General features: G+C 41.7%; 1 protein-coding gene across 2 annotated transcripts in view; it reads right to left on the minus strand.

Annotated features, from left to right (window-relative positions):
* The window catches only part of LOC148360312 (bifunctional heparan sulfate N-deacetylase/N-sulfotransferase 1-like), a 127,198-nt gene that overhangs the window by 32,225 nt on the left and 67,101 nt on the right, over window positions 1-27,872 (minus strand). For both annotated transcript variants that reach the window (XR_015851308.1, XM_088343892.1), the window contains exons 3-7: window positions 19,509-20,411; window positions 10,323-10,805; window positions 7,711-7,798; window positions 2,761-2,915; window positions 1,191-1,376 (exon numbers count right to left, since the gene is read on the minus strand). Coding sequence is in view for 1 of the 2 variants with exons in the window: in XM_088343892.1 (XP_088200018.1) it covers window positions 1,191-1,376; window positions 2,761-2,915; window positions 7,711-7,798; window positions 10,323-10,805; window positions 19,509-20,054 (1,458 nt within the window). In the remaining variant the exon portion in view is untranslated. The remainder of the gene's footprint in view (window positions 1-1,190; window positions 1,377-2,760; window positions 2,916-7,710; window positions 7,799-10,322; window positions 10,806-19,508; window positions 20,412-27,872) is intronic.

Consider the following 27,872-nt stretch of genomic DNA (forward strand, 5'->3'; position numbering starts at 1 on the left):
GCCGGGAGAGCAAAGTTGTGTCGTGCGGGGCTGCTCTATTTTTGGTTATTTCTGTCTGAAATGTACAGCACATGTGAGGTCGTGCTCTATTATCCCCAGTTGACTATTGCACCGGGGCTGATATAGTGCATGTGAAAATGGGGGGTGCCTTTTTGAGGATTTTTGCAAGGAGTTCTGTGCTTATTAATAACCCTGACAAATGATCCATTATCCCCAATCCCATATTGCTGCACACCTGGACCAGCAGACAGCACTAAATGTGGGCAATTTGTGTGCTCTTCTGGCCCAAATGAACTAAAATGCAGGGTTACGGCCGAAATCCATTATCCATGACCAACTATTGAGAGAGCGTAAGCCTGTAGAGCGCTTTTTTTTTAGCTGCTAAAGCGTGCTATTGTAGCCTGCCAAGAAGGAACCGCGCTGCTTTGGTTGTGATCCATTATCCCTGGTTGACTATTGCTGAGAAGAGGGGCTAAATATGTGTCATGCCAGCGGGCCTTCTTTCTGTTTTTTTGTGCCTAAAATGAACAGCACCTGGGCAGCTGCAAACCATTATCCCTCATCAACAATTGCTAAGAGCAGGGCCGGGAGAGCAAAGTTGTGTCGTGCGTGGCTGCTTTATTTTTGATTATTTCTGTCCAAAATGTACAGCACATGTGAGGTCGAGCTCCATTATCCCCAGTTGACTATTGCAGCTGACAAATAAATGGAAAATATGTGCCAAATCCAGGCCAGGCTTTACCGATACAGAAGAGAATAGAACCCAGAGAAAATCTAAGGATCTTTTCATGTTTTTGAACCAATCAGACATACAGGTTCTTTTATTGTTGCATCGCCGAGCCCTACTTGCAATTTTTCGTAATTAGCCATTCTACATACTGACGTGTCTTTCATTAGGCGGCCATTTTAAAACCAGGTAAGGTCCCCATTAATCAGCAAATAGGGGGTCACTCAGAGATTTATCGTAGCTTTCTAGGAGCAGCCGAGGATGTGGGGATAACAGTTTCCGATTTACAGGACAGCTGTACTCTTGCATAGATATAAGATGAAGATTTATAGCCGGCCAATGAGGAATGGAACGCAAAATAACCGGAGGTGTTAGGAACGGAGTTTATTAATGAATTACGGACGGCCCGCGTTAGCGCAGAAGGTGGACAGAGGGCGCCGTCGAGTTAAAGAAGCCTTCTTACGCTGATGGCGCTGTGGATGAAGCCCCGTCTGAAACGGGCCGGCTTGAGGTGCGGGTACTCCTCGGTGCTGGTCACTTTGATGCTCCAGACCTTTTTCCAGGCGTCGTAAAGCTGCAAGTGGACCGGGTAGACCCCCGAATGGTGCGGGGCCACCGCGTAGCCCATGTTGATCGGGATGCCGTGCTCCTGGACCATAGAGAACAGATAGGTCAGGAAAATGATGGGTTCTGGATTAAGGGTTTGTGTCACACTTAGACTATTACAAGTCAAGTCCCATTTATTGATGACGCCCTTAATCACAAAAATGTCTCAAAGGACTGCACAGGATTACAATGACACCATGCCCTGATATAAAACCAACATGCGGGCAAGGAACAACTCAAAACCTCAGCGTGAGGAAAAAGAGAAACCTTGAGAAGGGACCTCACAAGTGGTATCCCCCTTTCAGGATGACCAGGGTGAATGACATTTAGCATTACAGTAGACAGACATAATAAACACTAGGTAAGAAGTTGAAAATTTGTCCGGAAAGTGCATGACAGCAGCGACGCCCCCAGCCTGTAAACTAGTCCAGAAAGTCTATGACGGCCACGACGCAGTTTCCCATCTCTGCCAGCTGGTCCATGCAGGCGATCACATGCTTCAGGTCAAACGCTGGTCCGCTGACTCATCTCTAAATCGTCCTTCCCCTTCGTATCACCACCAGGCAGGCTACTATTACGGGGTTCCTCCAGGATTTTTCCATTCAAATGTAAGACTTTTTCAAGACCACGTCCAAAGAAATGTAAGACTAATCCTGCACCTATTCTTGCATACATTTATGAAATGATGCAAAAGTCATGAGTTTTTCCAGGCCCTCGTGTAGGTTTTAGATCAGGGGATGGTGTCATAATAGTCTGTAGTCTGTTATAGTCTGTAGTCTGTGCATCCCTTTGAGACTCCTTATGATTCAGAACCAAACAAATAAACAGGACTTGACTTCTCTAGGTTTCTGCATTTTCCACATGTTGAGGTTTTTGAGTTTTTCCTTGCCCTCGTGTCGGTTTTAGATCAGGGGATGGTGTCATAATAATCTGTGGTTTGCAATAATCTGTGTTCTGTGCAGCTCTTTGAGACTTCCTGTGATTTAGGACCTTACAAAAAAACATGACTTGACTCATGCTGAGGTTTTGAGTTTTCCCTTGCCCTCATGTAAGTTTTAGATCAGGGGGATGGTGTCATAATAGTCTGTGCAGCCCTTTGAGACTCCTTGTGATTAAGGGCGTCGCAAATAAACATGACTTGACTTGAGGTTTTTGAGTTATTCCTTGCCCTCATGTTGGTTCCAGATCAGGGGATGGTGTCATAAGAGTCTGAAAAATAGTCTGTGTAATAACCTGTGCAGCCCTTTGAGACTCTTTGTGATTAAGGGCGTCACAAATAAAAATGACTTGACTTAAGGCGTAATAACAAAGAGCAAACACTTTCCCACTATGCCGGCTCGAAAAGGAAAGATGAGAACGGAGATAGCGGAGAACGAAATGTCAATCGTGTCGGTAGAGATAAGATAAACCATCCGGTTCCCGCTCACCACTGCAAACTTTTTGTTGAGGAGCATCTGCTCGGCCAGCACGGACTGATTGTGGAAAAGATGGGGCTGCATGTGACTCCACATGTGAGGGAACCACCAGAACTCCTTCACATAGGATAGCAGCAGGTCGTCGCCCAGGTCTTCCTCATCCGATCCTGAAGGGAGAACGGCAAAAAAGGTGTGAGGTGGGCTTAGGGTACTTCCTGAAGGATTTATTTGATTGAATTGACTATAAGGGATTTCATATACCGTAAATTCCGGACTATAGAGCGCACCTGATTATAAGCCGCACCCAGCACATTTTAAGAGGATAACCGCTTTGGTACTTACACAAGCCGCACCTGTACATAAGCCGCATGCGCCCACATTAAAACATGTAACACAATCACAAAAGTAAGTTTAAGTCCTGCGATAGTAACTGAATATAAAGTACACAGTCCAAAAATCACAGCCGGCATAATGAGCGGAAAATGACGGTAATTAAGGTTTGATGCAGACCTGCAGAGTCCGGGTCCCATTGAAAGTAATCCAAGGAAAAAAGTGCATATTTCCAAAGGTAGGGGTGGGAAAAATATATATCCACTATTGTCGGCCGCGTCCACAAACACGTCTCACCTTTACTCCACTTCCCGTCAGCCCGTGTTTGCCCCGCCCCTTCTTTCTCATTTGATCGTGTAAATCATATCAGAATAAGTTTCTAAAATAAATACATTACAAAAATATACAGTTGCTAATACATATTATACATGGTTACACATATTTACAAAGAAAGACGATACACTGAGAGAGTTTTCAAAGCTTTACTAATAATAATATAACTTTCATCCTAAACCGTGACTGTGACAGGTAGCAACACGCTCGCAAAGCAGTAAACGGGTCTGTTAAAAAAATATACCGTACTTGTAAAAATCACGGTCAAGCGTCCTCATCTTCCTCCTTGTAACTGACGCCATCAAAGTCATCCTCCTCAGTATGGGAAAGAAACTTTGTCATATAGACGTCGTCCCACGCTCCCTTATTCCAAAACACGCTAGCGGCCGTTAGAAAAATGACATCAATTGGCCGCATCACTGAATAAGCCGCAGGGTTGAACGTTTGGGAAAAAAGTAGCGGCTTATAGTCCGGAATCTACGGTAATACAAATGAAATTTTGCCGAATGCAGTGGGGATTTTTCACAGGGATTCAGAGCTTGGGGTCAGTGTGGCCTGGATACAAATTATGTTTACATGAAAACGAGGACAAGGGGTGACGCGGGAAAAGGAGACGAGGTTTCTGATAAGCTTTCTTGGTGTGAGCCCTCTAGACGTGGCGGCGTCTTCCGGCAGGGAGGAGTTCCTGGCACGCCCAGGGGAGGAGTCAGCCCGCCCGAGGGGGAGGGGCCGATGCCCCGACGTATCAAAAGGACGGAACACAGAAGAGACAAGACAGACAGACAGGATCGAAGAACGGGAGATGGGAGGCTCGACAAAAGTCCCCGGGCCCCTGAATTCTATGAAATTTACTTTTTTTTCCGTGTGGAAAAGCCTATTTCTCATCAATATGTTTCCGTAAATTAAGAAAACGAGCATGCATTTGTTATGAGAATAAAGTTTGTGTTTGGTTCATGGAGTCAGATAACTAATCCGAACAATTTGGTAAACGCTAAATTTATAAGATAGTTTTTTTTCCCCTAACATTCCCCAAAAAGTGTGCATCTCTAAACCATATGGTATCACGTTTCTGTTTCAAATATTGCTACCGCCCAAAGGGGCGTTTCGTTCTTTCTCCGTCTTTGTACTGCCTAAATCACTGGTGTCAAACAGGCGGCCCGCGGGCCAGATCAAGCCCGCTAAGGGATTGAATCCGGCCCGCGAGACAAGACTCAGAGAAGCGCAAGAGAAAAACAAGCTGCAGGTTGAAATATGTCAACATGATGTTGACAAAGCCAGGTGCCTCTCACAAAGGCACTGTACTTGTATTTATTTCTCTCTCTCTTTCTTTCTCTTCTTTCTTTCTCTTCTTTCTTTTCTTTCTCGTCTTTCTCTTCTTTCTTTTCTTTCTCTTCTTTCTCTTTCTTTCTTTCTCTCTTTCTCTTCTTTCTCTTCTTTCTTTCTCTTCTTTCTTTCTCTTTGTTTTTTCTTTTCTTTCTCTTCTTTCGCTTCTTTCTTTCTCTTTGTTTTTTCTTTTCTTTCTCTTCTTTCGCTTCTTTCTTTCTCTTATTTCTTTTCTTTCTCTTTTTTCTTTTGTTTATCTTCTTTATCTTCTTTCTTTCTCCTTTTTCTTTCTCCTCTTTCTTTCTTTTCTTTCTTTATTTCTCTTCTTTCATTCTTTTCTTTCTTTCTTTCTCTTCTTTTCTTTTTCTTTCTCTTTCTTTCTCTCTTTCTCTTCTCTCTCTTCTTTCTTTCTCTACTTTCTTTCTCTTCTTTCTTTCTCTTCTTTCTTTCTCTTCTTTCTTTCTCTTTGTTTTTTCTTTTCTTTCTCTTCTTTCTTTCTCTTCTTTCTTTTCTTTCTCTTTTTTTCTTTTCTTTATCTTCTTTATCTTCTTTCTTTCTCCTTTTTCTTTCTCTTCTTTCTTTCTTTTCTTTCTTTCTCTTCTTTCATTCTCTTCTTTCTTTCTTTCTTTCTCTTCTTTCTTTCTCTTCTTTCTTTCTCTTCTTTCTTTCTCTTCTTTCTTTCTCTTCTTTCTTTCTCTTCTTTCTTCCTCTCTTTCTCTATCTTTTTCTTTTTCTCTTTTTTTTTATTTCTTTTTCTCTTTCTTATTCTCTCTCTTTCTTTCTTTTCTCTTCCCTTCTCTTTAATCTACTAGTCCGGCCCCCAACAGAATTTCTGTTCTATCGTGTGGCCCCCGAGTTAAAATGAGTTTGACACCCCTGGCCTAAATAAATGCAGTTGGATGGGGGAAGGGCCCTCCAGACTTAGGAGCATGACCAAGGAGATGGACTTTTCTCCAACTGGCATTTGTAAAAAAGTCAAATACTTGGTGTATCTTTTCTAGCGTTAGCAACTTGTAAATAGCTCTCCCACATGTAAGAGGTCGACTTAGACCCCGCATAAGGAGAGAATTTTTGAGATAGAACCAGGGTGAGCGATCGAAGAAGCCGACGAATCGGAAGAGATCAAATATTAGCCGGGCGCGACGTCGGAACGGGTGTTTTAAATTCAGAGTGTAAAGGCGAGGACGGGGGATAAAAATATTATGAGCGACCTTGGGGCGCTGCTTTATGAGGGAAGGCCTGGCAGCGACTCCATTTCCTGAGAGCGCTCGGGGGAGGAAACTCAAGAGAAGGTGCGAGGTTCATATATTTCTTTCATAGCCAAATTCGAGCACTTTTCAACCCCTTAACAATCCAGTAAAATTAGCCTAGTATCAAAAGAATCCTCTTTTTGAAGCATTAGCAGAATCTGGACGGTTTTGGTCTCTTTTGATTCAAGAGATTTTAATGCCACATTTATGATGCATCAATCGAGTCAAACGAGTTGGCCGCGGTAGCCTCTATCTCGGTATGGTTTTTTTCCGTTCCAAACGAAGCGAGCGGTTTGATGCTACTGTTCGCATACGTCTGCCGCCTGGGGATTTCCCATCATGCATCATTCAACATCGGATTTCATGTGGTCGTTGTGTAGTGAAAGGAAGTCCGTCTCTTTTTAGAGAAGCGGCTTTTTCGGCTCAACTCATTTAAGAGAAGGCTCACTTGCTTTGATACATGGCTGGCAAGAAGTTGAGGGTGTCCCCTGCCCACTGCCCGAAGACAGCTGGGACGGGCTCCAGTACCCCCGCGACCCTACTGAGGATAAGCGGTGTAGATAATGGATGGATGTTGAATGAAGAAGTTAAGAAAAAAAGTTTTACCGTACAAGGTAAGTTTATGATGCATTTTAAGACGTGTACCACGTACGAAAAAATCCGAACGGGAAAAAAAAATGTTAATGATGGGTACCATCCAGTATACACCCATCACCAAAAGGCAAATCAATCGAGTCAAACGAGTTGGCCGCGGTAGCCTCTATCTCGGTATGTTTTTTTTCTCGTTGCAAACGAAGCGGGCGGTTTGATGCTACTGTGCGCATGCGTCTGCCGCCTGGGGATTTCCCATCATGCATCATTCCGATCACACGTGAACAAAGCGGTTGATTGAGTCAATTTGAAATACATACAAACATCGGCTTTCATGTGGTAGTTGTGTAGTGAAAGGAAGTCCGTCTCTTTTTAGAGAAGCGGCTTTTTCGGCTCAACTCATTCAAGAGAGCCGGCTCTCAAACGGCTCACTTGCTTTGATGCATTATATTATTCCACCCCTTTTTCTCCCACTCTCTGTCTCTTTCTCTCTTTGTCTCTCTTTTTCTCTTCCTTTGTTGCTCTTTGTCTCTTTCTCTCTCTGTGTCTTTTAACCTCTTTTGCTCCAACTTCCTTTTTTCTCTTTTCTGTCTCTCTTCCTACCCTTCGCGCTTTCTTTTCTCTTTTCTCTCCTTCCGTCTTTCTATTTCTCTTTGGAGTTCTTTCATCCTCTCCCTTTCTATTCCCCCTCTCTCACAACTTTTCATCTTTTGTTTCTCACGCTCTCTCCCCCCCCCTCTCCCTCTCTCTCTCTCTCTCCCCCCCCCTCTCCCTCTCTCTCTTTTTTTCTCTCTCGCTCTCTTTTTCTCTCTCTCTCTCTCTCTCTCTCTCTCTCTTTCCTCTTCTCTCTTTCTCTTGAATCTACTAGCCCGGCCCCCGACAGAATGTTTGTTCTATAGTGTGGCCCCCGAGGTAAAATGAGTTTGACACCCCTAGAGTGGCTAGAGTCAAGAACACATTCACATTTCTGACTCTATCTGGGAGATTGATTTAGAGGAGGGGGTTCCCAGCCCCCTTGCTCAACCCAACTGATGTGTTGGGAGTCGTTAGGTGACCGATTCCTAGAAACGGGATAAACAAGCTACAATGCAGAAAACTTTCTAATTCTAATTCCCCGCCACACTCGTCTCCTTACCGGCGTGAAAGAATTTCCCCGAGAATCCCAGATTGAAGGTGAAGTTGGGAACATGGCTGCGCATCTCCCTCTGCGTCTCCAGCAAGGCCTAAACACACAAGCGAATGACGAGCGGTGAGAACATGCATTTTTCAGTAAACATCGAGCGTCCTCTCCTTGATCTCCCCTCATTCCCTTTGATATCCGCCTCTCAACCAGCGCCCGTCTCCTCGCCCGCTGCATGATGTTTTCCTAAAAGTTTCTGGCAGCGACGCCCACCAGGAAAGCCTTGATGCCGCCTCCTCCCCTGGAACTTTTTTTTACAAGACTAAGGAGCTTTTCCACGTTCTTTCTAAGTCCCCGGGCCCCTGAAATATTCATGGAGCTTTTGTGACGGGGCCTGTCGGCTTTGAACGGCCTACGGGGACCCGATCCCACGGAAAAAAAAAAAGCTGTCGATACGTCTGTCGCGTCGGGCCGTGGAGAGGTAACTTTGAGGAGAAAAACACCCCCATGCTTGACAACCTACCGTGTGATACAATTTGAAAGTGAATTTTTGTTTTGTTATCTTGTTCTGCTTTGAGTGGCTCTCAGGCAAACACAAAACTTTAGGTGGGTTTTTTTTGGGCGATGGTGAGATTTGAATTTTTAAACTCAAATATGTCAACCTGTACTCAAGATATTTTGAAAATGGGGTGAGGAAGGGGGGGCCGGACGGAATTTTATGGTGTGACCACCACACAAGATTTTCATGACGCCATTTTCCCCCCACTATACCGTTTCAACAACATTAAAAGATTACCAAGTTTGTAGTATTTATCTGTAAATAACATTTTTTTATCTTTGAAAGAGTAATTATAGTTAGAGATCGAGATAGATGTCTAGATAGATAGATAGATGTCTAAATGTCTGGATGGATAGATGTCTAGATAGATGTCTAGATTTCTAGATGTCTAGATAGATGTCTAGATAGATAGAGAAGAGGGAGAGATAGATAGATATCTAGATAAATGTCTAGATAGATAGATATATGTCTAGATAGATAGATGTCTAAATCAGGGATCAGAATTTTCCGCGGATCCGCGGATTTCCGCTGTTTTTGAACCCCAAAGGCATTCCGACTTTTTCACTTTTTCTCTTGCGTAGCAAACAAATTCAAAATCCGACTGTCTCACTCTTTCCTTTATTGCTCTGGCGCACCCTGGCGGCCGTTAGAAAAATTGGCCGCATTGTCGCACAAGCTGCAGGGACTGAACTGCATTTGAACTTATCTTGCAGTATTTACAAAAGAATCAGTTATGTGGGCAAATTATTTTAATCTTCTAAAAATGTTACTTAAATGATAAATATAAGCATGGTTTTGGACAAGTAAATTGCCTAAAACCCAGGTTTTTTTTGGGGGGGGGATGGGGGGTGGGGGGGGGTCTCCGCCCTGGTTTATTCCTGGACGCTGGCTATTTCAGCTGAAAATGAAAATCTCCATTCTGATCCCTGCTAAATAGATGTCTAGATAGATAGATGTATAGATGTCTAGATAGATGGATGTCTAGATTTCTAGATGTCTAGATAGAGAGAGAGATATATATAAATAGATAGGTAGGTGTCTAGATAAATCTCTAGATAAATGTCTAGAAAAATCTCTCGATAAATGTCTAGATAGATGGATGTCTAGATTTCTAGATGTCTAGATAGATAGAGAGAGGGAGAGATGGATAGATGTCTAGATAAATGTCTCGATAAATCTCTAGATAAATGTCTGGATAGATAAATGTCTATATAGATAGAAAGATGTCTAGATAGATAGATAGATGTATAGATGTCTAGATAGATGGATAGATGACTAGATAGATGGTTGTCTAGATTTCTAGATGTTTAGATAGAGAGAGAGAGACAGAGATAGATGTCTAGATAAATGTCTAGATAAATGTCTAGATAGATGGATATCTAGATAAGTGTCTCGATAAATCTCCAGATAGATGGATGTCTAGATGAATGTCTAGAAAAATCTCTAGATAAATGTCTAGATAGATAAATATCTAGATAGATAGAAAGATGTCTAGATAGATAGATGGATGTCTAGATAGATGGATAGATGACTAGATAGATGGATGTCTAGATTTCTAGATGTTTAGATAGAGAGAGAGATAGAGATAGATGTCTAGATAAATGTCTCGATAAATCTATAGATAGATGGATGTCTAGATAAATGTCTAGAAAAATCTCTAGATAAATGTCTAGATAGAAAGATGTCTAGATGTCTAGATAGATAGATGTCTAAATAGATGACTAGATAGATAGATGTATAGATGTCTAGATAGATGGATAGATGTCTAGATAGATGGATAGATGTCTAGATAGATAGAAGTCAACCTAGTCACACTAGCTGAGCAAAAGAGAAGCTGGGGTAACCGGTGAGTGCGTTACAAGGAATCAAATGGACTGAACCATTTCAAGGCAGCGAGGTATTTTCGACGCCGTGTCGTTGACATTTTTCTTTTGTTTTCCTTTTTTTAGCTAGAGTTTTTCCTGATATTTAAGTCCTTCTTTACGGAAGATGAGTTGTTAAAAAAACGGGAACAAAAACAGGCTGGTTACATGATCCAGTAGTGGAACGGGGGGAAAGAGTAACTCACCTTAACATCCGGCACCTTCATGCGGGTTCCCTCCTTTCCCACAAAGATGTCATCCACATCCACCAGGACGTAGCGCTCCAAAGAGAGCGAGAGCCTCTTCCCGGTCAGGAAAGCCACGGCGTCCACAAACACCAGCTTGTGAAGCCAGAAAAGCAAATTATTCCCAAACAGGACCCTCTGAATCCCGTCATGGAGACCCAGGTCCTGCACCACCGACGGGAGCAGAGCGGCGCTCTGACCCAAGGGCGGGATACTCTCTGCCGTCTGGGTCTTGGCCAGCAGGACCGGTTCGTAGGTGGAGTGGTTGGATTGGAAGACGGTCCAGTCGTCTCCGGGAAGCGGTCCGGGTAAGGGTTGCCCGGATCGGGTGATGAAGAGCAAGGGGGACTTGGGGTTGACCGTGCAGTCCTTCAGACCCAGGTTGGAGTGCAGGAAGAGGGGGAAGCCTTTCAGTTGGGCGCTCAGAAGACTGTTCTCGTTGGCCTGATCGGAGAAAGAAAATCAGACCGTCACTGTGTTATCCCCTCCGCTGCAGCCACCCGTTACACTACTGTACCATGTCAGGTTTTAAAATCAGATGATTAACTGCACAAAACATGGAGGAGAGCAAGAAATAATAATAATTTTGTGATTGTGTTACATGTTTTAATGTGGGCGCATGCGGCTTATATACAGGTGCGGCTTGTGTAAGTACAAAAGCGGTTATCCTCTTAAAATGTGGTGGGTGCGGCTTATAATCAGGTGCGCTCTATAGTCCGGAATTTACGGTACAACATTTTGTAAGGGCATGGAGCCCTGGAGCGCCACAGCTATGGTATCGGCCCCGGAAAAACCCATATCGGTCGATCCCCGATTGATTCTTGCATTTCTCCCGTCATGCGTGAAAGTGAGCATGTCAGGCCTACTCTTGTGGGAAGGAAGGAGCCAAATGAGTCCTGCTGCGTCCTTTAACGATGGCTGTTGGTGACAAGAGGGGATGCTTTTGCACTCTACATCTTTGCTATCCATTGGCAGCATTTTGACAAGAAAATGCATGAAAATCCTGACTAATGCGAAACTTAAAGGGACAGTGTGTCATATTAAGTGCCTTCTAGTGATACGAAAAACTTTTGGTAAAAAAAGAAATGTTGATTTGAATATGAAGAATCATCCATCCATCCATTATTTGGACCGCTTATCCTCAGTAGGGTCGCGGGGGTGCTGGAGCCCATCCCAGCCATCTTCGGGCAGTGGGCAGGGGACATCCTGAACTGGTTGCCAGCCAATCACAGGGCACACAGGGGACAGACAACTCACTCGCTCATTCACACTTAGGGAGATTTCAGTTAAGCCAATCAACCTGACATGCATGTTTTTGGAATGTGGGAGAGTGCCTGGAGGAAGCCCACGCTAGCACGGGGAGAACATGCAAACTCCACACAGGAAGGTTGGATCTCACAACCTCAGAACTGTGCCGCACACACTCTAACCACATCATACCAATGTTAATTTTCATGACAAGAAAATCATATGTGGAGAAATTCGTATTTCTTGAATTAATGCTAATTCTACGACTTAAAGCAGGGGTGTCGAACAGGCGGCCCGCGGGCCAGATCAGGCCCGCAAAGGGATTGAATCCGGCCCGTGAGACGACGCTCAGAGAAGCACAAGACAAAAACCAGCTGCAGGTTGCAATATGTCCACTAGATGTTGCCAAAGCCAAGTGCCTCTCATAAACGCTGTACTTGTATTTCTCTCTCTCTCTCTCTCTCTTTCACTCTCTCCGTCTTTTCTCTTTCTTTGTCCCTCTGTCTCTATCTCTCTCTGTTCCGTTTTACCTTATTTTGCTCTCTCTCTCTCTCTCTCTCTCTCTCTCTTCCTTCTCTCTTTCTCTCTCTCTCTTTTCTCTTTCTTTTTCTCCTTTCCCCTCGCTCTTTTCGCTTTCTCCCTCTCTCTCTCGCTCCTCCCCTTTTTCTCTCTCTCTCTCTCCCTCCCTTTTTCACACTCTTTTCTCTTTCTTTGTTCCTCTTTCGTCTCTCTCTCTTTTTTTACCTCCTTTTGCTCTCTCATCCTTTTCTCTATTTCTCTCCCTCTCTCTGTCTTGCTTTCCCTTTCCGTCTTTCTCTCCTTCTCTCTTTCGATTTCTTTTTGGATTTTTCTTTCTCTCTCTCTCTCTCTCTCACTATTTCTCTTTCTATCTTTTTGTCTCTCTCTCTCCCTCTCTCTTTTTCTCTCCCTTTCTTTCTCTCTAATCTACCAGTCTGGCCCCCCGAGAGAATGTTTGTTCTATGGTGTGGCCCCCGAGTTCAAATGATTTTGACACCCCTGACTTTAAGAATGTGAGTAACTTGAAGGGAAAAACGGTGCCATTGAGTTGAATATTTTTAGCTGATTTCAACTTCATAAGCCTCTCTTCGTGTCAATTTTCTCACATGGTTAGTCTGTGCCCCAAACCCCAAACTATTATTTGATTTTTCCCCCAAAAATTATATAATAATAAAAGATATAGAATAGAAAAATAGCCAATATAAAGTGTTGCTATAGAGTATTTCCATAGTGCTACGGAAAATACGCACTGTCATAAAAATAGGGTCATATACAAATGTGGGGGTGGGGTTTCATGTGGGCTTTTACTCCCCCGGGTGGAGTTAAAGAGCCACATGGCATGAGGAAGACATGATTTACGGAGTCTGTCTGTGGAACCATTATTATTTTATTGTTTATTAAAGTTCTTGAATTTACCTCCATTGTTTTTACCTTTCTTTTTTAAAATTAGATAGAATTTATTGCTGAGTGGATAGAAATATTATATATATATATATATGCCAATGTAAATATTGTGTAAATTATAACCTTTATCTTCTTTGTTCCTTTATCTTCTTTGTTTTCTTTCATCCTCACTGTTAAAAGTGAAACTGGAGTGCCACGTCCAATTTATATATTTATATATATATATAAATATATAAATAAATATATATATATTTATATATATATATATATATATATATATATATATATAAATATATATATATATAAATAAATATATATATATATGCCAATGTAAATATTGTGTCAATGATAACCTTTATCTTCTTTGTTTTCTTTCATCCTCACTGTTAAAAGTGAACCTGGAGTGCCACGTCCAATTTCGTTGTCACAATACCTTGCTTCAGTGACTCAGTATTTGCATTTTTATATATATATATATATATATATATATATATATATATATAAATATATATATGCCAATGTATATATTGTGTAAATTATAACCTTTATCTTCTTTGTTTTCTTTCATCCTCACTGTAAAAAGTGAAACTGGAGTGCTACATCCAATTTATATATTTATATATATAAATATATATATATATAAATATATATATATAAATATATATATAAATATATATATAAATATATATATATATGCCAATGTAAATATTGTGTAAATGATAACCTTTATCTTCTTTGTTTTCTTTCATCATCACTGTTAAAAGTGAACCTGGAGTGCCACGTCCAATTTCGTTGTCACAATACCTTGCTACAGTGACTCAGTATTTGCGTCATTTTTTTGTACTTATACTCAAGTCATCATGAGTCGTATTATTCTGAAATAACAGTACTTTTACTCCAGTAATGATTTGGCTACTCTACCCAGGTAGAATAGCAATGTTGATCATTGACATGCACACCTCGCTGAAGATCCTTAAAATCATGACACGCCAGCTATAAGTCTATGTTCTTTCTTCACCTCAGAAGTGGTTCGAAAAAGAAACTGAGATGTGAAAACTACCCTTGGGCTAATGGATTTTGAGGATTACCAGGAAAAAAAGAAACAGGAGGGAAAAAAAAAAATCATTTCGGGACAATGTAAAACAAAAGAAGGGAGAAAGAGGAGCCGGGAGAGAGGAGGAGGACCAGACTTTCAAAATAAAGAGTGATAAACAAAATATGAGAAGGCGTGAAGGGGGAGACTAAGTGATATCGAACCGGGCGGATTTTTCCAGGCCCGTGAATCCCATCTGCTTTAAGATGGCACGGACAGATGGACAAGGGAGGTGTGAGTTAGGAGCGCTCCAGGGGTAGAGGGCGGGAGGAGCCGGTACAGCGATCCCTCGCTGTATCGCCGTTTACATATTGTATTTTAGGAATTTTCATCGTGTGCAGTTTCTTCCCCAGAGCCATTAGCACCCTTAACACACACCGCACAAAAAACGGAAACTCTTGCAAACACACTAACTTCTTCATGCTAAAAAATGTTGGTAATAGCTATATTTTAACGATTTCATATTTACAAATTATGCTAATGACCTCATGTTGATGAGTTATGCTAATAGATACATGATTAAAAGTGATGCTAACGGCTAAATGCTAACTTCTTCATGCTAAAAAATGTTGGTAATAGCTATATTTTAACGATTTCATATTTACAAATTATGCTAATGACCTCATGTTGATGAGTTATGCTAATAGATACATGATTAAAAGTGATGCTAACGGCTAAATGCTAACTTCTTCATGCTAAAAAATGTTGGTAATAGCTATATTTTAACGATTTCATATTTACAAATTATGCTAATGACCTCATGTTGATGAGTTATGCTAATAGATACATGATTAAAAGTGATGCTAACGGCTAAATGCTAACTTCTTCATGCTAAAAAATGTTGGTAATAGCTATTTTAACGATTTCATATTTACAAATTATGCTAATGGCCTCATGTTGATGAGTTATGCTAATGGGTACATGATTAAAAGTGATGCTAACGGCTAAATGCTAACTTCTTCATGCTAAAGATTTTTGGTAATGGCAATATTTTAACGACTTCATATTTATAAATTGTGCAAATGGACTCATGTTAATGAGTTATGCTAATATATACATGCTAAAAAGTGATGCTAACGGATTAATGCTAACTGCTTCATGCTAAAAAGGGGGGGGACGAGCCGGTACAGTGATCCCTCACAGTATTGCTGTTTAAATATTGTATTTTAGGAATTTTCATCGTGTACAGGTTCTTTCTTAGAGCAATTAGCACCCTTAACACACACCGCACAAAAAACGGAAACTCTTGCAAACACACGACCTCATACAGATGTCAAATTGTATGCATGCCTATGCTCACTTTGCACAATGTTGACTATTTTTGCATATTGCACTAATACCATCCCAAAACTGTATATAACATCCACTGGGAATATGTGAAACTGGAGTGCCATGTCCAATTTTGTTGTCACAATGTTGCCAATAAAGGTCTATTCTAACATCCTTCATGCCTACAGTTCTTGTGCAAATGATAACCCTTATCTTCTTTGTTCCTTTATCTTCTTTAGTTTCTCTTATCCTCTCTGTTAAATGTGAACCTGGAGTGCTACGTCCAATTTCGTTATCACAATATGTCCAACCCATTTTGTTGTGTTCTATTCTATTCTCTCAGCTTCGTGTCAATAACATTGCCTTCTAAAAGGGCTGCACTAGTGACTGAAATCTGATATATTGCGATGCGACTCAGTGGTTTGTGCAATCGCAAGACTCTGCCATTTTTTTGGGGAAGAATTTAAAGTTCCATGCAATGTTCCCTCTAAGCTGCGTGTGTGGGCAATTGCGCACCACCCAGAGCTTTTCCGCTCACAAGAAAATCGAGTCGGCTCACAAAAATCAGGGTTCCAGATTGCTAATTAAAAAGCAAAATAAGTCAAAGTGATACACGGGTTCCCCTAACGCTGTGTTCTAAATGCGGTATTTGGAAGTCAATGTCGAAGTAGAACCAAGTTGAGTAAAGTCAGTACAGTTTTTTGAGAACCGGCTTCTTCGGCCCGGCTCACTAAAAGGAACCGGCTCTTTCGGGTCCCAAACGGCTCTTCGGGTTGTTTTCGCTTCTTTGATCCCAACATGACCACATATTATGTACAACTATGCACAAAATGACTTCAAGGAAGGGTGAATGCAAGTTGCGTTTGGTTAATGGAGTCCGATAACTCATTCGAATCATTTGGTCAACGCTACATTTTAATATTAAATTCCTAACAGTCAGAAGGAGGATTTTGGTCGGTTAGGCCCTCGCCCCGTGCCAAAAAGCGCACACTGTTTGTCCCGCCCCACCTGCACTGTGATTAGATGGCTGGGTCAAATGTGACATTGACGAATGTCGTGTTTGCCCCAAGTTGAACATTTTTTCAACTCTTAGCGACCAAAGAAAAGGTCATGCGCCTTGCATTCCGCTCGCGCCGTTTTCAACAAAGCGCAAAAAATGTAGCGCTGCCATCGCTAGCAATTGCAAACTCCGCTCGGAGCAGGAAAACTTTGGTGGACACACGCTTTAACTGTAGCTCATAAATTCAGGTTTGCAATAACCTCCTGTGAACCATTGAAGAAGAAACGGCATCCTGTTGTAGCTGCGGTACACATATGAGTATCATATTTAATTAAAATTGAAAACAATTATCAATGATTTTTCTCGCTAATATGATACCCGATAATAAGCAAACATCGGAGCGATACTAGTTATTTTTATTCTGATTAAAAGACTTGATTTTTTTGGTTTGCATTAAACTTCTTTCTTATTACCGTATTTTCCACACTATAGGGCGCACCGGGTTATAGGGCGCACCCCCAAAAAAAAGTTTTTGGTCCTATATTTGACATACATAAGACGCACCGGATTATAAGGCGCTACAATGGGAACGTGGACAAAACAGTCAGATGGTTCAGTCCAACTTATTACCCCCTTAACATTCCCAAAGCTTGCAAAGACGCAAATACGTGTCGAGAACACGTGCGGATGCGGTGTCCGTAAGATGTCACTCAAATGCATCGTTCCATAATTCGGAAGGTTAAAGTCTTGGGATTCAAGAAATGCCAACCATTCCTTAGTTTCTATTTTCTAGCAACTTTACTTTGCATATGACAATAAACACTTGGAATTGAGTTTAATTTAAAAATAGATATTCCATCCATTATCAGCACCGCTTATCACAGAAACATCGAGTTCAGTCTGAAACAAGATACCGGGAAAATATATAGCCGGAGTAGCTCACCGAAGTCGTTGTGTTCAATAATAATGTGCAGCCATGGTCCTCTTATATCCGTGAGTTTAGTAAATTCAGGAGAATAAAATATTTACAAATACAGAATAGAAAAAAAATGCTTTCTCTATGCCGTCAGCCACGTGCTATACACATTCATCTTTTTCGGCCAATTGCAGGCTTTGTTTTGCCGCTTCGGCCAATGCCAGCCTGTAAATGATAAAAAAGATCCGCCCCTTGACCTCCGAATAACTTTAGCCAATAGCGATCGATTCAAATGATGATTGACACATTGGTTAGCCAATGAAACGCCGGTAAATAAATCCCAGCATACACCGCGGACTACTTGGCGTTCGGGGGAAAATCGAGTCGGCGGCTGCAAGTTAATTGCAAGAATTAATATTGATCCATATATAAGGCGCACTGTATTATAAGGCGCATGGCCAGCTTTTGAAAAAAATTAAGACTTTTAGGTGCGCCTTATTGTGCGGAAAATACGGTAACCATGCTTTGTGGGTCATTGCCTTTCATAACGAGTGCATTTAGGATTTAATAATTTAAGAGGAAAGACATTCATCATGGATCAGACTTCTTGATTTTGCTCTGAAAATGCACCAGATCGTTGCATTTGAATTTTAAATCTACATGGGTTTGTCGTGTTGTGGAATGTGGATAATATCTAAGGATAAGTATGTCGGCATCTGGTGAAGGTGGTGGGATGACATTGTTGCCGGGGGCAGACGACCTTCACAAGATATCTTAACTTTATTTAAGAACACTATAAAAGCCAAGGTGGAACGTCTGGAACTTTGAACATGTCCTGAATGCAATAAAGCAGGTTCCCTTTTCGCCACATCTCCTCTCTGCGTATTTTTTGGGGCGATGCCCAAAGACGGTCTCTCCAAAAGTACCAGGGTATTGCATATTCCGATGGAAACACGATATTGCAATACAGTAAAACGGCAACATTAGTCTTCAAATCATAAGACAGTACCGAAATATTTTGTAAAAGAATGGTGGCAGTAGTTTTATTTGTTGTACGGATGTTTGAACCAGTTAATAGGGTTTGTTCTTTGGTTTTAATGTATTATAGCCTATTTGATGAATACACCATATTTTCCAGACTACAATTCGCTCCAGAGTATGTCATACCGACCCCAAAATGCAAAATTATTAAGGACAATACATATATAAGTCACACCGGGACTATAAGTCACATATTTGGGGGAAATGTATTTGATAAAACCCAACACCAAAACATACATGACGTCTAGAAAGGCAATTAAGAATAAAAATAAAATAAATAACAAGCTGAGTAAGAGTATGGTATGCTAACGTTAACGACAAAGCATAAATAACACGTTTACCAAACTATCAGCTTCACTCCTATCACAAAATCCAATTCAATTCAATTTTTATCCTCCGTATCATTTTTACCGGTAAGCCTCCTACCGCTCCCCTCCACAAGATGGCAATGTTGAAACTATCGATACAGGCCTAGATCGCCCTCTTGAGGTTGAGTGTGGAAACAACATGTGAAATTATATACAGCACCGGTAAAGGATTCTATACATTCGACTCTAAAGGATTTTATACGATTGAATACAAGTTACATTTATTGAGTTTAATGCAAGATATTCACCGAGTAGGCTAGAGTTCAATGACAGGTCACGTTGTTCCAAATGCAGAATATTTTGACTAGGGAATTTTGATAACGGGACTCTGACAGAGGACAGCAGGCGATGTTTTGAGAACAAGGCCCTGATGACGTAGAAACTCTCTGTGTTGTTTTTGAGTTTTCCAGACACCGCGACGCCCAGGGGGGGGGCTTCCTTGGCACGCCCATGGGAGGAATCGAGACGCCATCTTGCGGGGGGACGTGGGCCGAGAGGAGAAGGCTAGAGGACTTCAGAGAAGGCTACACAGAGACTCGAGTGACACTAATTCGGCTAATTCGATGGAGTTCACTTAGTTCAATTGCGATAAATTTTAATATTTCAATTCCTAACACCGGTAAGAAAATGTATTACTTGATGATATAATAATGGGTTAATAATTTCACATATTAGTCTCATTCCCGGATCTTATACTTTAAACTTTGCAGGTTTTGGCTATCGCAGGTCATTTTTGGAAACGCAAAAAAAAAACTGGAGGAATTACTGGACTGCAGTGTCCCGTCCTTACCTTGAAGAAGCCAATGATCCCCACTCCGTACTCCACGCAGTATTTATCCAGCAGCTCTCGGTTCCACGCGTCCAAGTTCACATACTTGAGTATATTCTCATAAATCACCAGTGTGAAACGTCCCCGTTCCTTGTCCGTCAAGGTGGGCATGTCCCCTTTCCCAGGCGATATCTCCGTCCGGTATTGAAAGCGCCCCGACTCCAAAATGGCCACGATCTCCTGACCCAGTTGCGAATACTGACTTTCCACAAAGACTAAAACCACAGGGTCCGTCCTGGCCCCGGCGGGGTCCGCCCCGGGGCCTCCCGAAACGCTCCTGAGGGGCAAAATCCGAGACGGGGTAACCCTGGGGTCGTCCGAGTCGGCCGAGGCCCCCTCGGCCCCCGAAAGGCCGGCGGCGGAGGGTTCTAGCTCCCGTTTGACGCCGTAGAGGAAGTAGGCGGAGATGAAGACGCTGACGGTGCAGAACAGGAACAGCAACAGCAGGGAGGTCTGCAACGGGAGGAGACGGACCAGCCGACGGAGGCGAGTCACGCATCCCAGCATGGTCTCTCGGCCAGCTGGGACTTGAGGAAAAACGGGAAACGAATCAGTCTTTTCTGGGACGGGCCGCGATAGAAACCCAGGCGGCGGCGACTGGAGAACTTGAGATAGCTTCCTGTTTGTTCTCCCTCATACTGCAATCCTTCTTATGTCACCATGGCAGAGAATTCCAAGGCCTTAGATCGCCGGTACACACTTTTGCCTCCGACGGGAATTGGACAGAAGGACTCAAAAAATGATTGAAGACGCCATCACCGGCCCATTTCCCAGACCACGTCTCCTGAAGGTTTCGATTGAGAATCTTGATTGTAGGAAGACCTCTGAGACCTAAAAGATCACGTCATCCTGGTGGTGGAATATCTGCAAAACGAGACCAAAAAAACTATTAAACTACAGAAGTGAAACTGAACTAGCATGTTCACCATACATCCGGTATCTTTTTGAATCTATGCAATCAGGATTCAGGGCTAACCACTCTACTGAGACAGCCCTGATTAAAGTAACCAATGATCTTCTACTGGCAATGGACTTCGCTGCTTCATCACTCTTGCTGCTGCTGGACCATAATATCTGACTAGAATGGTTGGGAAAATAGATTAGTCTCTCAGGAACCGTCCTCTTATGGTTGAGATCCTACCTCTCAGATAGGACGCACTGTGTTAAATAGGGTGAAATGACATCTGAGCCCTTTAGGGTTACCTGTGGTGTTCCGCAGGGTTCAGTACTTGGCCCCCTTCTTTTCAGCATTTAAGTGATATTCTTCGCAAGTATAATATCAGTTTTCATTGCTACGCAGATGACACTGGACTCAACTCACCCTTAACACATACCGCACAAAAAACTGAAACTCTTGCAAACACACTCCCTCACACAGATGTAAAATTGTATTCATGCCTATGCTTACTTTGCACAATGTTGACTATTTTTGCATATTGCACCAATTCAATCCCAAAACTGTATGTAACATCTTACATGCTAATATTCGCCAATGTAAATATTGTGTCAATTATAACCTTTATCTTCTTTGTTTTCTTTCATCCTCACTGTTTAATGTGAACCTGGAGTGCCACGTCCAATTCGTTGTCACAATATGTTCAACCCATTTTGTAGCAATGACAATGAAGGTAGATTCTATTCTATTCTATCTGCTCTCCCCCTGAGATTGGATCTGCAACCTCAGAGGAAATGTTTAAATCTAAACTTAAAACACACTTCTATTCTATAGCATATCAGTAACCTATATTTTATGTTGACAATATGAATTATTTGCCCTCATGTAGGTTTTAGATCAGGGGATGCTGTCATAATAGTCTGGGGTTTGCCATAATCTGTGGTCTGTGCAGCCCTTTGAGACTTTGTGATTAAGGGTGTCACAAATAAACAGGACTTGACTTATGCTGAGGTTTTGGAGTTTTTCCTTGCCCTTCATGTAAGTTTTAGATCAGGGGATGGTGTCATAATAGTCTGTAGTTTGCAATAATCTGTGGTCTGTGCAGCCTTTTGAGACTGTCCCTTCTCAAGGTTTCTTCATTTTCCTCATGTTGAGGTTTTTTTGAGTTTTCCCTTGCCCTCATGTCGGTTTTAGATCAGGGGATGCGTTCATAATAGTCTGTAGTTTGCAATAATCTGTGGTCTGTGCAGCCCTTTGAGACTCTTTGTGATTAAGGGTGTCACAAATAAACAAGACTTGACTTGACTCATGCTGAGGTTTTAGATAGATGTATAGATATAGATAGGTAAATAGATAGATGTCTAGATATAGTCCGATGTCTAGATAGATATAGATGTATATAGATATAGATGTCGAAATATATGTCTATATAAATGTATAGAGATAGATAGGTATAGATAGATGTATAGATATAGATAGATAGATAGATAGATATAGATAGTGGTATATAGATGTCAAGATTGTTGTCTAGATAGATGTTTAGAGATAGATATTGATAGATAGATGTCTAGATAGATAGATATAGATAGATGTATATAAATATAGATGTCAAGATATATGTCTACATAGATATAGATGTCAAGATATATGTCTAGATAGATAGATATAGATGTATAGATATAGATGGATAGGAATCGATAGATAGATGTCTAGATAGATGTATAGAGATAGATAGAAATAGAGAGATAGATAGATAGATATGTCTAGATGGATAGATGTCTAGATACATAGATACATAGATAGATAGATAGATAATTAGAGAGGTGCTGAGGTTTTGAGTTTTCCCTTGCCCTCATGTGGGTTTTAGATCAGGTGATGGTGTCATAATAGTCTGTAGTTTTCAATAATCTGTGGTCTTTGCAGCACTTTGAGACTCTTTGTGATTAAGGGCCTCACAAATAAACAGGACTTGACCAATCCACCAGATTATGGCAGAAGCCTTTTGGCTACCTAGCCTTTGGCCCACCCCATTTCCGACTGTAACCAAAAAAGGAAAGTTGACTGTGAGGGCAGCCGCTTTTAGGACAAGTGGAAATTGGAGTTTTACAAAATCTAAAACAATTGTGTCTGCCTATTCTGCCAAGAGAGGAAGGCGAGCTACGAGGTCGCGACGCTAATATTCGAGCACGGCGAACTTCTCACAGAGAGTTAATTCATAAGACTGTTCAAAGAATGCTAGCTTACATTTTAAGCTAACCCAAACCGGCCCGCTTTCTGAAAAGTTTGGACACCCCTGCCATACCATAAAAACTCCGCCAGAGTTTAATTGGCCCCCACCAGGGTCTCGAACTTGTATATAGATATAAAAAAAAATGTACTCTCACTCACTTTTGGTTAATTAGTGGATTGTTTTTGTTCACTGACCGCAATTAGCACATCGAGCACTTGGTATGGGAGGTAGAGGATTTCTTCTTCCGAGGAGGGGGCGCGACAGAAAATAATGGAGAAGCCTCGAGCTAACTCCAGTGACCAGCTAGCATAAGTGTGGAAGCAATATATCCCTGTATAAAAAAAATAATGAGTCGGCATTGTTTTTTTGTTTTTTTTGTGTGTGTGGGTGGGTTTAAAGCTTAAACCGCCGTTGCCGATCTCTAAATATTTATTCCACAGTCCTCTTGTGACTCACCTACGCAAAAGTAAATAGGTGCCAATATCTCCTACGCAAAAAAAAACTCCAACAATCCACGGAGCACCAAAGTGCAGCATTGCCGGATAAATATGCAGAGTGTGATGGCGACATAGAGGGCAGCCATTTCAGAATAATGGTACCAGAAAAAAATGAGTGTCAGGACTTTGTAACAATTTCAAAGCAAATTTTAAAAGTACATTTATATGAAAATCAGACTTTAGCCAGTATTTCCATTATACAATATATACTTCTCAGTAGCCTTGCAACTGGGTGGCAACCAGTTCAGGGTGTCCCTTGCCCACTGGCTGAAGATAGCTGGGATGGGCTCCAGCGCCCCCCGCGACCCTACTGAGGATAGGCGGTGTAGATAATGGATCCATGGATGGATACTTCTCAGTACTCATTCAATCTTTTTAAATACTTTTGCATAAATTTCAGTACCTTGTAGCACTTTTTTGTACTTTTCAGTGCTCTTCCATACTTCTCAGTAGTGAACACTATTTTTTTCTCTCTCCCAGTCTCTCTCTCTATCCCAGTCTCTCTCTCCCTCTCCCACTCTCTCTCTCTCCCTCTCCTAGTCTCTCTCTCTCTCCTCTCCCAGTCTCTCCCCCTCTCCTCGTTTCTCCCAGTCTCTCTCCTTCTCCTAGTCTCTCCCAGTCTCTCCCACTCCTAGTCTCTCCCAGTCTCTCACCTTTTCCTAGTCTCTCCCAGTCTTTCTCCCTCTCCCAGTCTCTCTCTCTCTTCTAGTCTCTCCCAGTCTCCCTCTCTCTCCCTCTCCTAGTCTCTCCCAGTCTCTCTCCCTCTCCCAGTCTCTCTCTCTCTCCTACTCTCCCAGTCTCTTTCCCACTCCTAGTCTCTCCCAGTCTCTCTCCCTCTCTTAGTCTCTCCCAGTCTCTCTCCCTCTCCCAGTCTTTCTCCCTCTCCTAGTCTCTCCCAGTCTCCTGGTCTCTCCCAGTCTCCTAGTCTCTCCCAGTCTCCTAGTCTCTCCCAGTCTCCTAGTCTCTCCCAGTCTCTCTCCCTCTCCCAGTCTCTCTCCCTCTCCCAGTCTCTCTCCCTCTCCCAGTCTCTCTCCCTCTCCCAGTCTCTCTCCCTCTCCCAGTCTCTCTCCCTCTCCTAGTCTCTCCCAGTCTCTCTCCCTCTCCCAGTCTCTCTCCCTCTCCCAGTCTCTCTCCCTCTCCCAGTCTCAGTCTCTCCCAGTCTCTCCCAGTCTCAGTCTCTCCCAGTCCCACTCCCAGTCTCTCTTCCAGTCTCTCTCCCAGTCTCTCTCCCAGTCTCTCTCCCAGTCTCTCTCCCAGTCTCTCTCCCAGTCTCTCTCCCAGTCTCTCTCCCAGTCTCTCTCCCAGTCTCTCTCCCAGTCTCTGTCTCTTTCACTCACTGTGTCTTTTAAACCTATTTTGCTCTAACTTCCTCTTTTCCTTTTCTCTCTTTTCTCTTTCTCTCTTCATACCCTTTGCGCTTTCTTTTCACGTTTCTCTCCTTCTGTCTTTCTATTTCTCTTTGGATTTCTTCCTTCCTCTCCCTTTCTTTTCCCCCTCTCTCACGACTTTTTATCTTGTGTTCCTCACGCTCTCTCCCTCGCAATTTCAGACCAAGGTTTTTACGCAGTAAACATAACGAGTAAAATAAGAGAAAATGGGATTGAGTCTCAATCCATGACTTGCTCCTCTCAGTCACAAAGAGACGGATTGAAATTTAAGGACATGGCCAGAATCTTCGGTTCCTGATTTGATTTAGCATAGGAAAGGCATCTCGGCTGTTTTAGCATCAGCGGCTAATACATTAGCGGAATCATGAGCTTGAAATATTTATGAAGAAGAATGTGCGAGTAGCATTCAAAAGTAAGCGGAGTTTGATGCACAACAAATTCCACTTTGCGCTTTAGAGTCAATCAGACTCATTTGAACTGAGAAAATAAATGTCGCGGGGGCCACCCTGGTAGATTTAAGAGAAAGAGAGAGGAAGACCAAGAAAAAGAGAGAAAGAGAAAGACAACAAGGGAGACTGAGCAAGGAGTAAGAGAGAGAGAGAGAGAGAAAGAAGGAAAGAGAAAAAAAAGGGGAAATAGAGAGTGCATAATATAGAAAAAAGAAGGGGGAAAGAAACCAAGAAAAATTAGAAGTGAAAGGGAGAGTCAAAGAGAGATAGAGAGAAAGAGTGAGTGTGAAAAAGAAAGGGAAAGCGAGAGAGTGAAAGAGAAGGTAAGAAAGAAAGAGAAAGGAAAAAAGAAGAGAGAAGGACTGAAATAATAAGAGAAAAAGAAAAAGAGAGGAAAAGAAAGGGGAGAGGCATAGAGAGAGAGAATAATAAATAAAAAAGAGGGGGAAAAGAAACAAAAAAAAATTGAAGTGAAAGGGAGACATTCCAAGAGATAGAGAAAAATAGTGAGTGTGAAAGAGAAAGGGAAAACGAGAGAGTGAAAGAGAAGGTAAGAAAAAAAGAGAAAAAGAGAGAGAAAGAAAAAAGAAGATAAAAGAGAGAGAAACAGAGAAAAAGACAGACAGAGAGAAAGAAAAGGGGAGAGGTAAAGAGAGAGAATAATAAAATAAAAAGAGGGAGAAAAGAAACAAGGAAAAAATTAGAAGTGAAATGGAGCTATTCCAGGAGATAGAGAAAAAGAGTGAGTGTGAAAAAGAAAAGGAAAGTGAGAGAGTGAAAGTGAAGGTAAGAAAAAGAGAGGGAGAAAAAAGAAGATAGAAGGACTGAAATAATAAGAGAGAAGCAGAAAAAGAGAGAGAGAGAAAGAAAAGGGGAGAGGTATAGAGAGAGAGAATAATATATAAAGAAAGAGGGGGAAAAGAAACAAAGAAAAATTAGAAGTGAAAGGGAGACAGTCCAAGAGAGATAGAGAAAAATAGTGAGTGTGAAAAAGAAAGGGAAAGCGAGAGAGTGAAAGAGAAGGTAAGAAAAAAAGAGAAAAAGAGAGAGAAAGAAAAAAGAAGATAAAAGAGAGAAACAGAGAAAAAGAGAGACAGAGAGAAAGAAAAGGGGAGAGGTAAAGAGAGAGAATAATAAAATAAAAAGAGGGAGAAAAGAAACAAGGAAAAAATTAGAAGTGAAATGGAGCTATTCCAGGAGATAGAGAAAAAGAGTGAGTGTGAAAAAGAAAAGGAAAGTGAGAGAGTGAAAGTGAAGGTATGAAAAAGAGAGGGAGAAAAAAGAAGATAGAAGGACTGAAATAATAAGAGAGAAGCAGAAAAAGAGAGAGAGAGAAAGAAAAGGGGAGAGGTATAGAGAGAGAGAGAATAATATATAAAGAAAGAGGGGGAAAAGAAACAAAGAAAAATTAGAAGTGAAAGGGAGACAGTCCAAGAGATAAAGAAAAATAGTGAGTGTGAAAAAGAAAGGGAAAGCAAGAGAGTGAAAGAGAAGGTAAGAAAAAGAGAGAGAGAAAAAAGAAGATAGAAGGACTGAAATGATAGAGAGAGAGAAACGGAGAAAAAGAGAGAGAGAGAAAGAAAAGGGGAGAGGTATAGAGAGAGTGCATAATAAATAAAAAAGAGGGGGAAAAGAAACAAAGAAAAATTAGAAGTGAAAGGGAGACAGTCCAAGAGAGATAGAGAAAAATAGTGAGTGTGAAAAAGAAAGGGAAAGCGAGAAAGTGAAAGAGAAGGTAAGAAAAAGAGAGAGAGAGAAAAAGAAGATAGAAGGACTGAAATAATATAGACCAGGCAGGGGTGTTTAAGTCATACCATAGAACAAACAATCTGTCGGGGGGGGACTAGTAGATGAAAGAGAAGGAAAAAGAGAGAAAGAAATAAGAGAAAGAGGAAGGGAAAAGGAGAGAGGGCGGGACAAAGAAAGAAAAAGAGAGAGAAGGAGAGAGCGTGAGAAACAAAAGATAAAAAGTCATGAGAGAGGGAGAAAAGAAAGGGAGAGGAAGAAAGAAATCCAAAGAGAAATAGAAATACAGAAGGAGGGAAAAGAAAAAAGAAAGTGCGAAGGGTATGAGGAGAGAAACAGAAAAGAGAGAAGGAAAAAAGGAAATTAGAGTAAATGGAGTTAAAAAGAGAGAGAGAGAAAGAGACAGTGTGGGAGAAAAGGGGTGGAAAAGAAAAGAAAGAAAGAGAGAGAGAAAGAAAAAGAAAGAGAGAGAGAAAGAAAAAGAAAAAGAGAGAGAGAGAAAGAGAGAGAGAAAGAGAAAGAGAAAGAAAAAAAAGAAAGAGAAAGATAAAGAAAGAAAGAGAGAAAAAGAGAGAAAAAAAGACAAAGACAAAGACAGGAAACAGAGAGAGAGAGAGAAAGAAATACAAGTACAGTGTCTTTGTTGGAGGCACCTGGCTTTGGCAACATCAAGTGGACATATTTCAACCTGCAGCTTGTTTTTCTCTTGCACTTCTCTGAGTGTTGTCTCGCGGGCCGGATGCAATCCCTTAGCGGGCCTGATTTGGCCCGCGGGCCGCCTCTTTGACACCTGTGCTCTATATGGTGTTGGGAATTAAATATCAAAAAGTATTCACCTAACAATGCGCGCTCATTTCTTGATGGAAAAGAAACGAGAAAGCCGACATTTTCACACGATTTATTTTCATAACAATTGAACTCAGTCTACTCCATCGAAAACGGCCGAATGAGTGACGCAGGAGTCTCTGTGGAGCCTATTTCTCAAGTCCTTTAGCTCTCTCCTTATTGGCCCACGTCTCCCTGCAAGACGGCGTGCCGGCTCCTCCCATGGGCGTGCCAAGAAAGCCCAACGTGGGCTCCACCACCTGTCTGTCAAAATATTCTGCATTTGGAACAGAGT

This window comes from Urocampus carinirostris, chromosome 9 (genome assembly GCF_059441175.1).
Source record: "Urocampus carinirostris isolate Australia breed hairy pipefish chromosome 9, RoL_Ucar_1.0, whole genome shotgun sequence".
NCBI classification, from domain to species: domain Eukaryota; kingdom Metazoa; phylum Chordata; class Actinopteri; order Syngnathiformes; family Syngnathidae; genus Urocampus; species Urocampus carinirostris.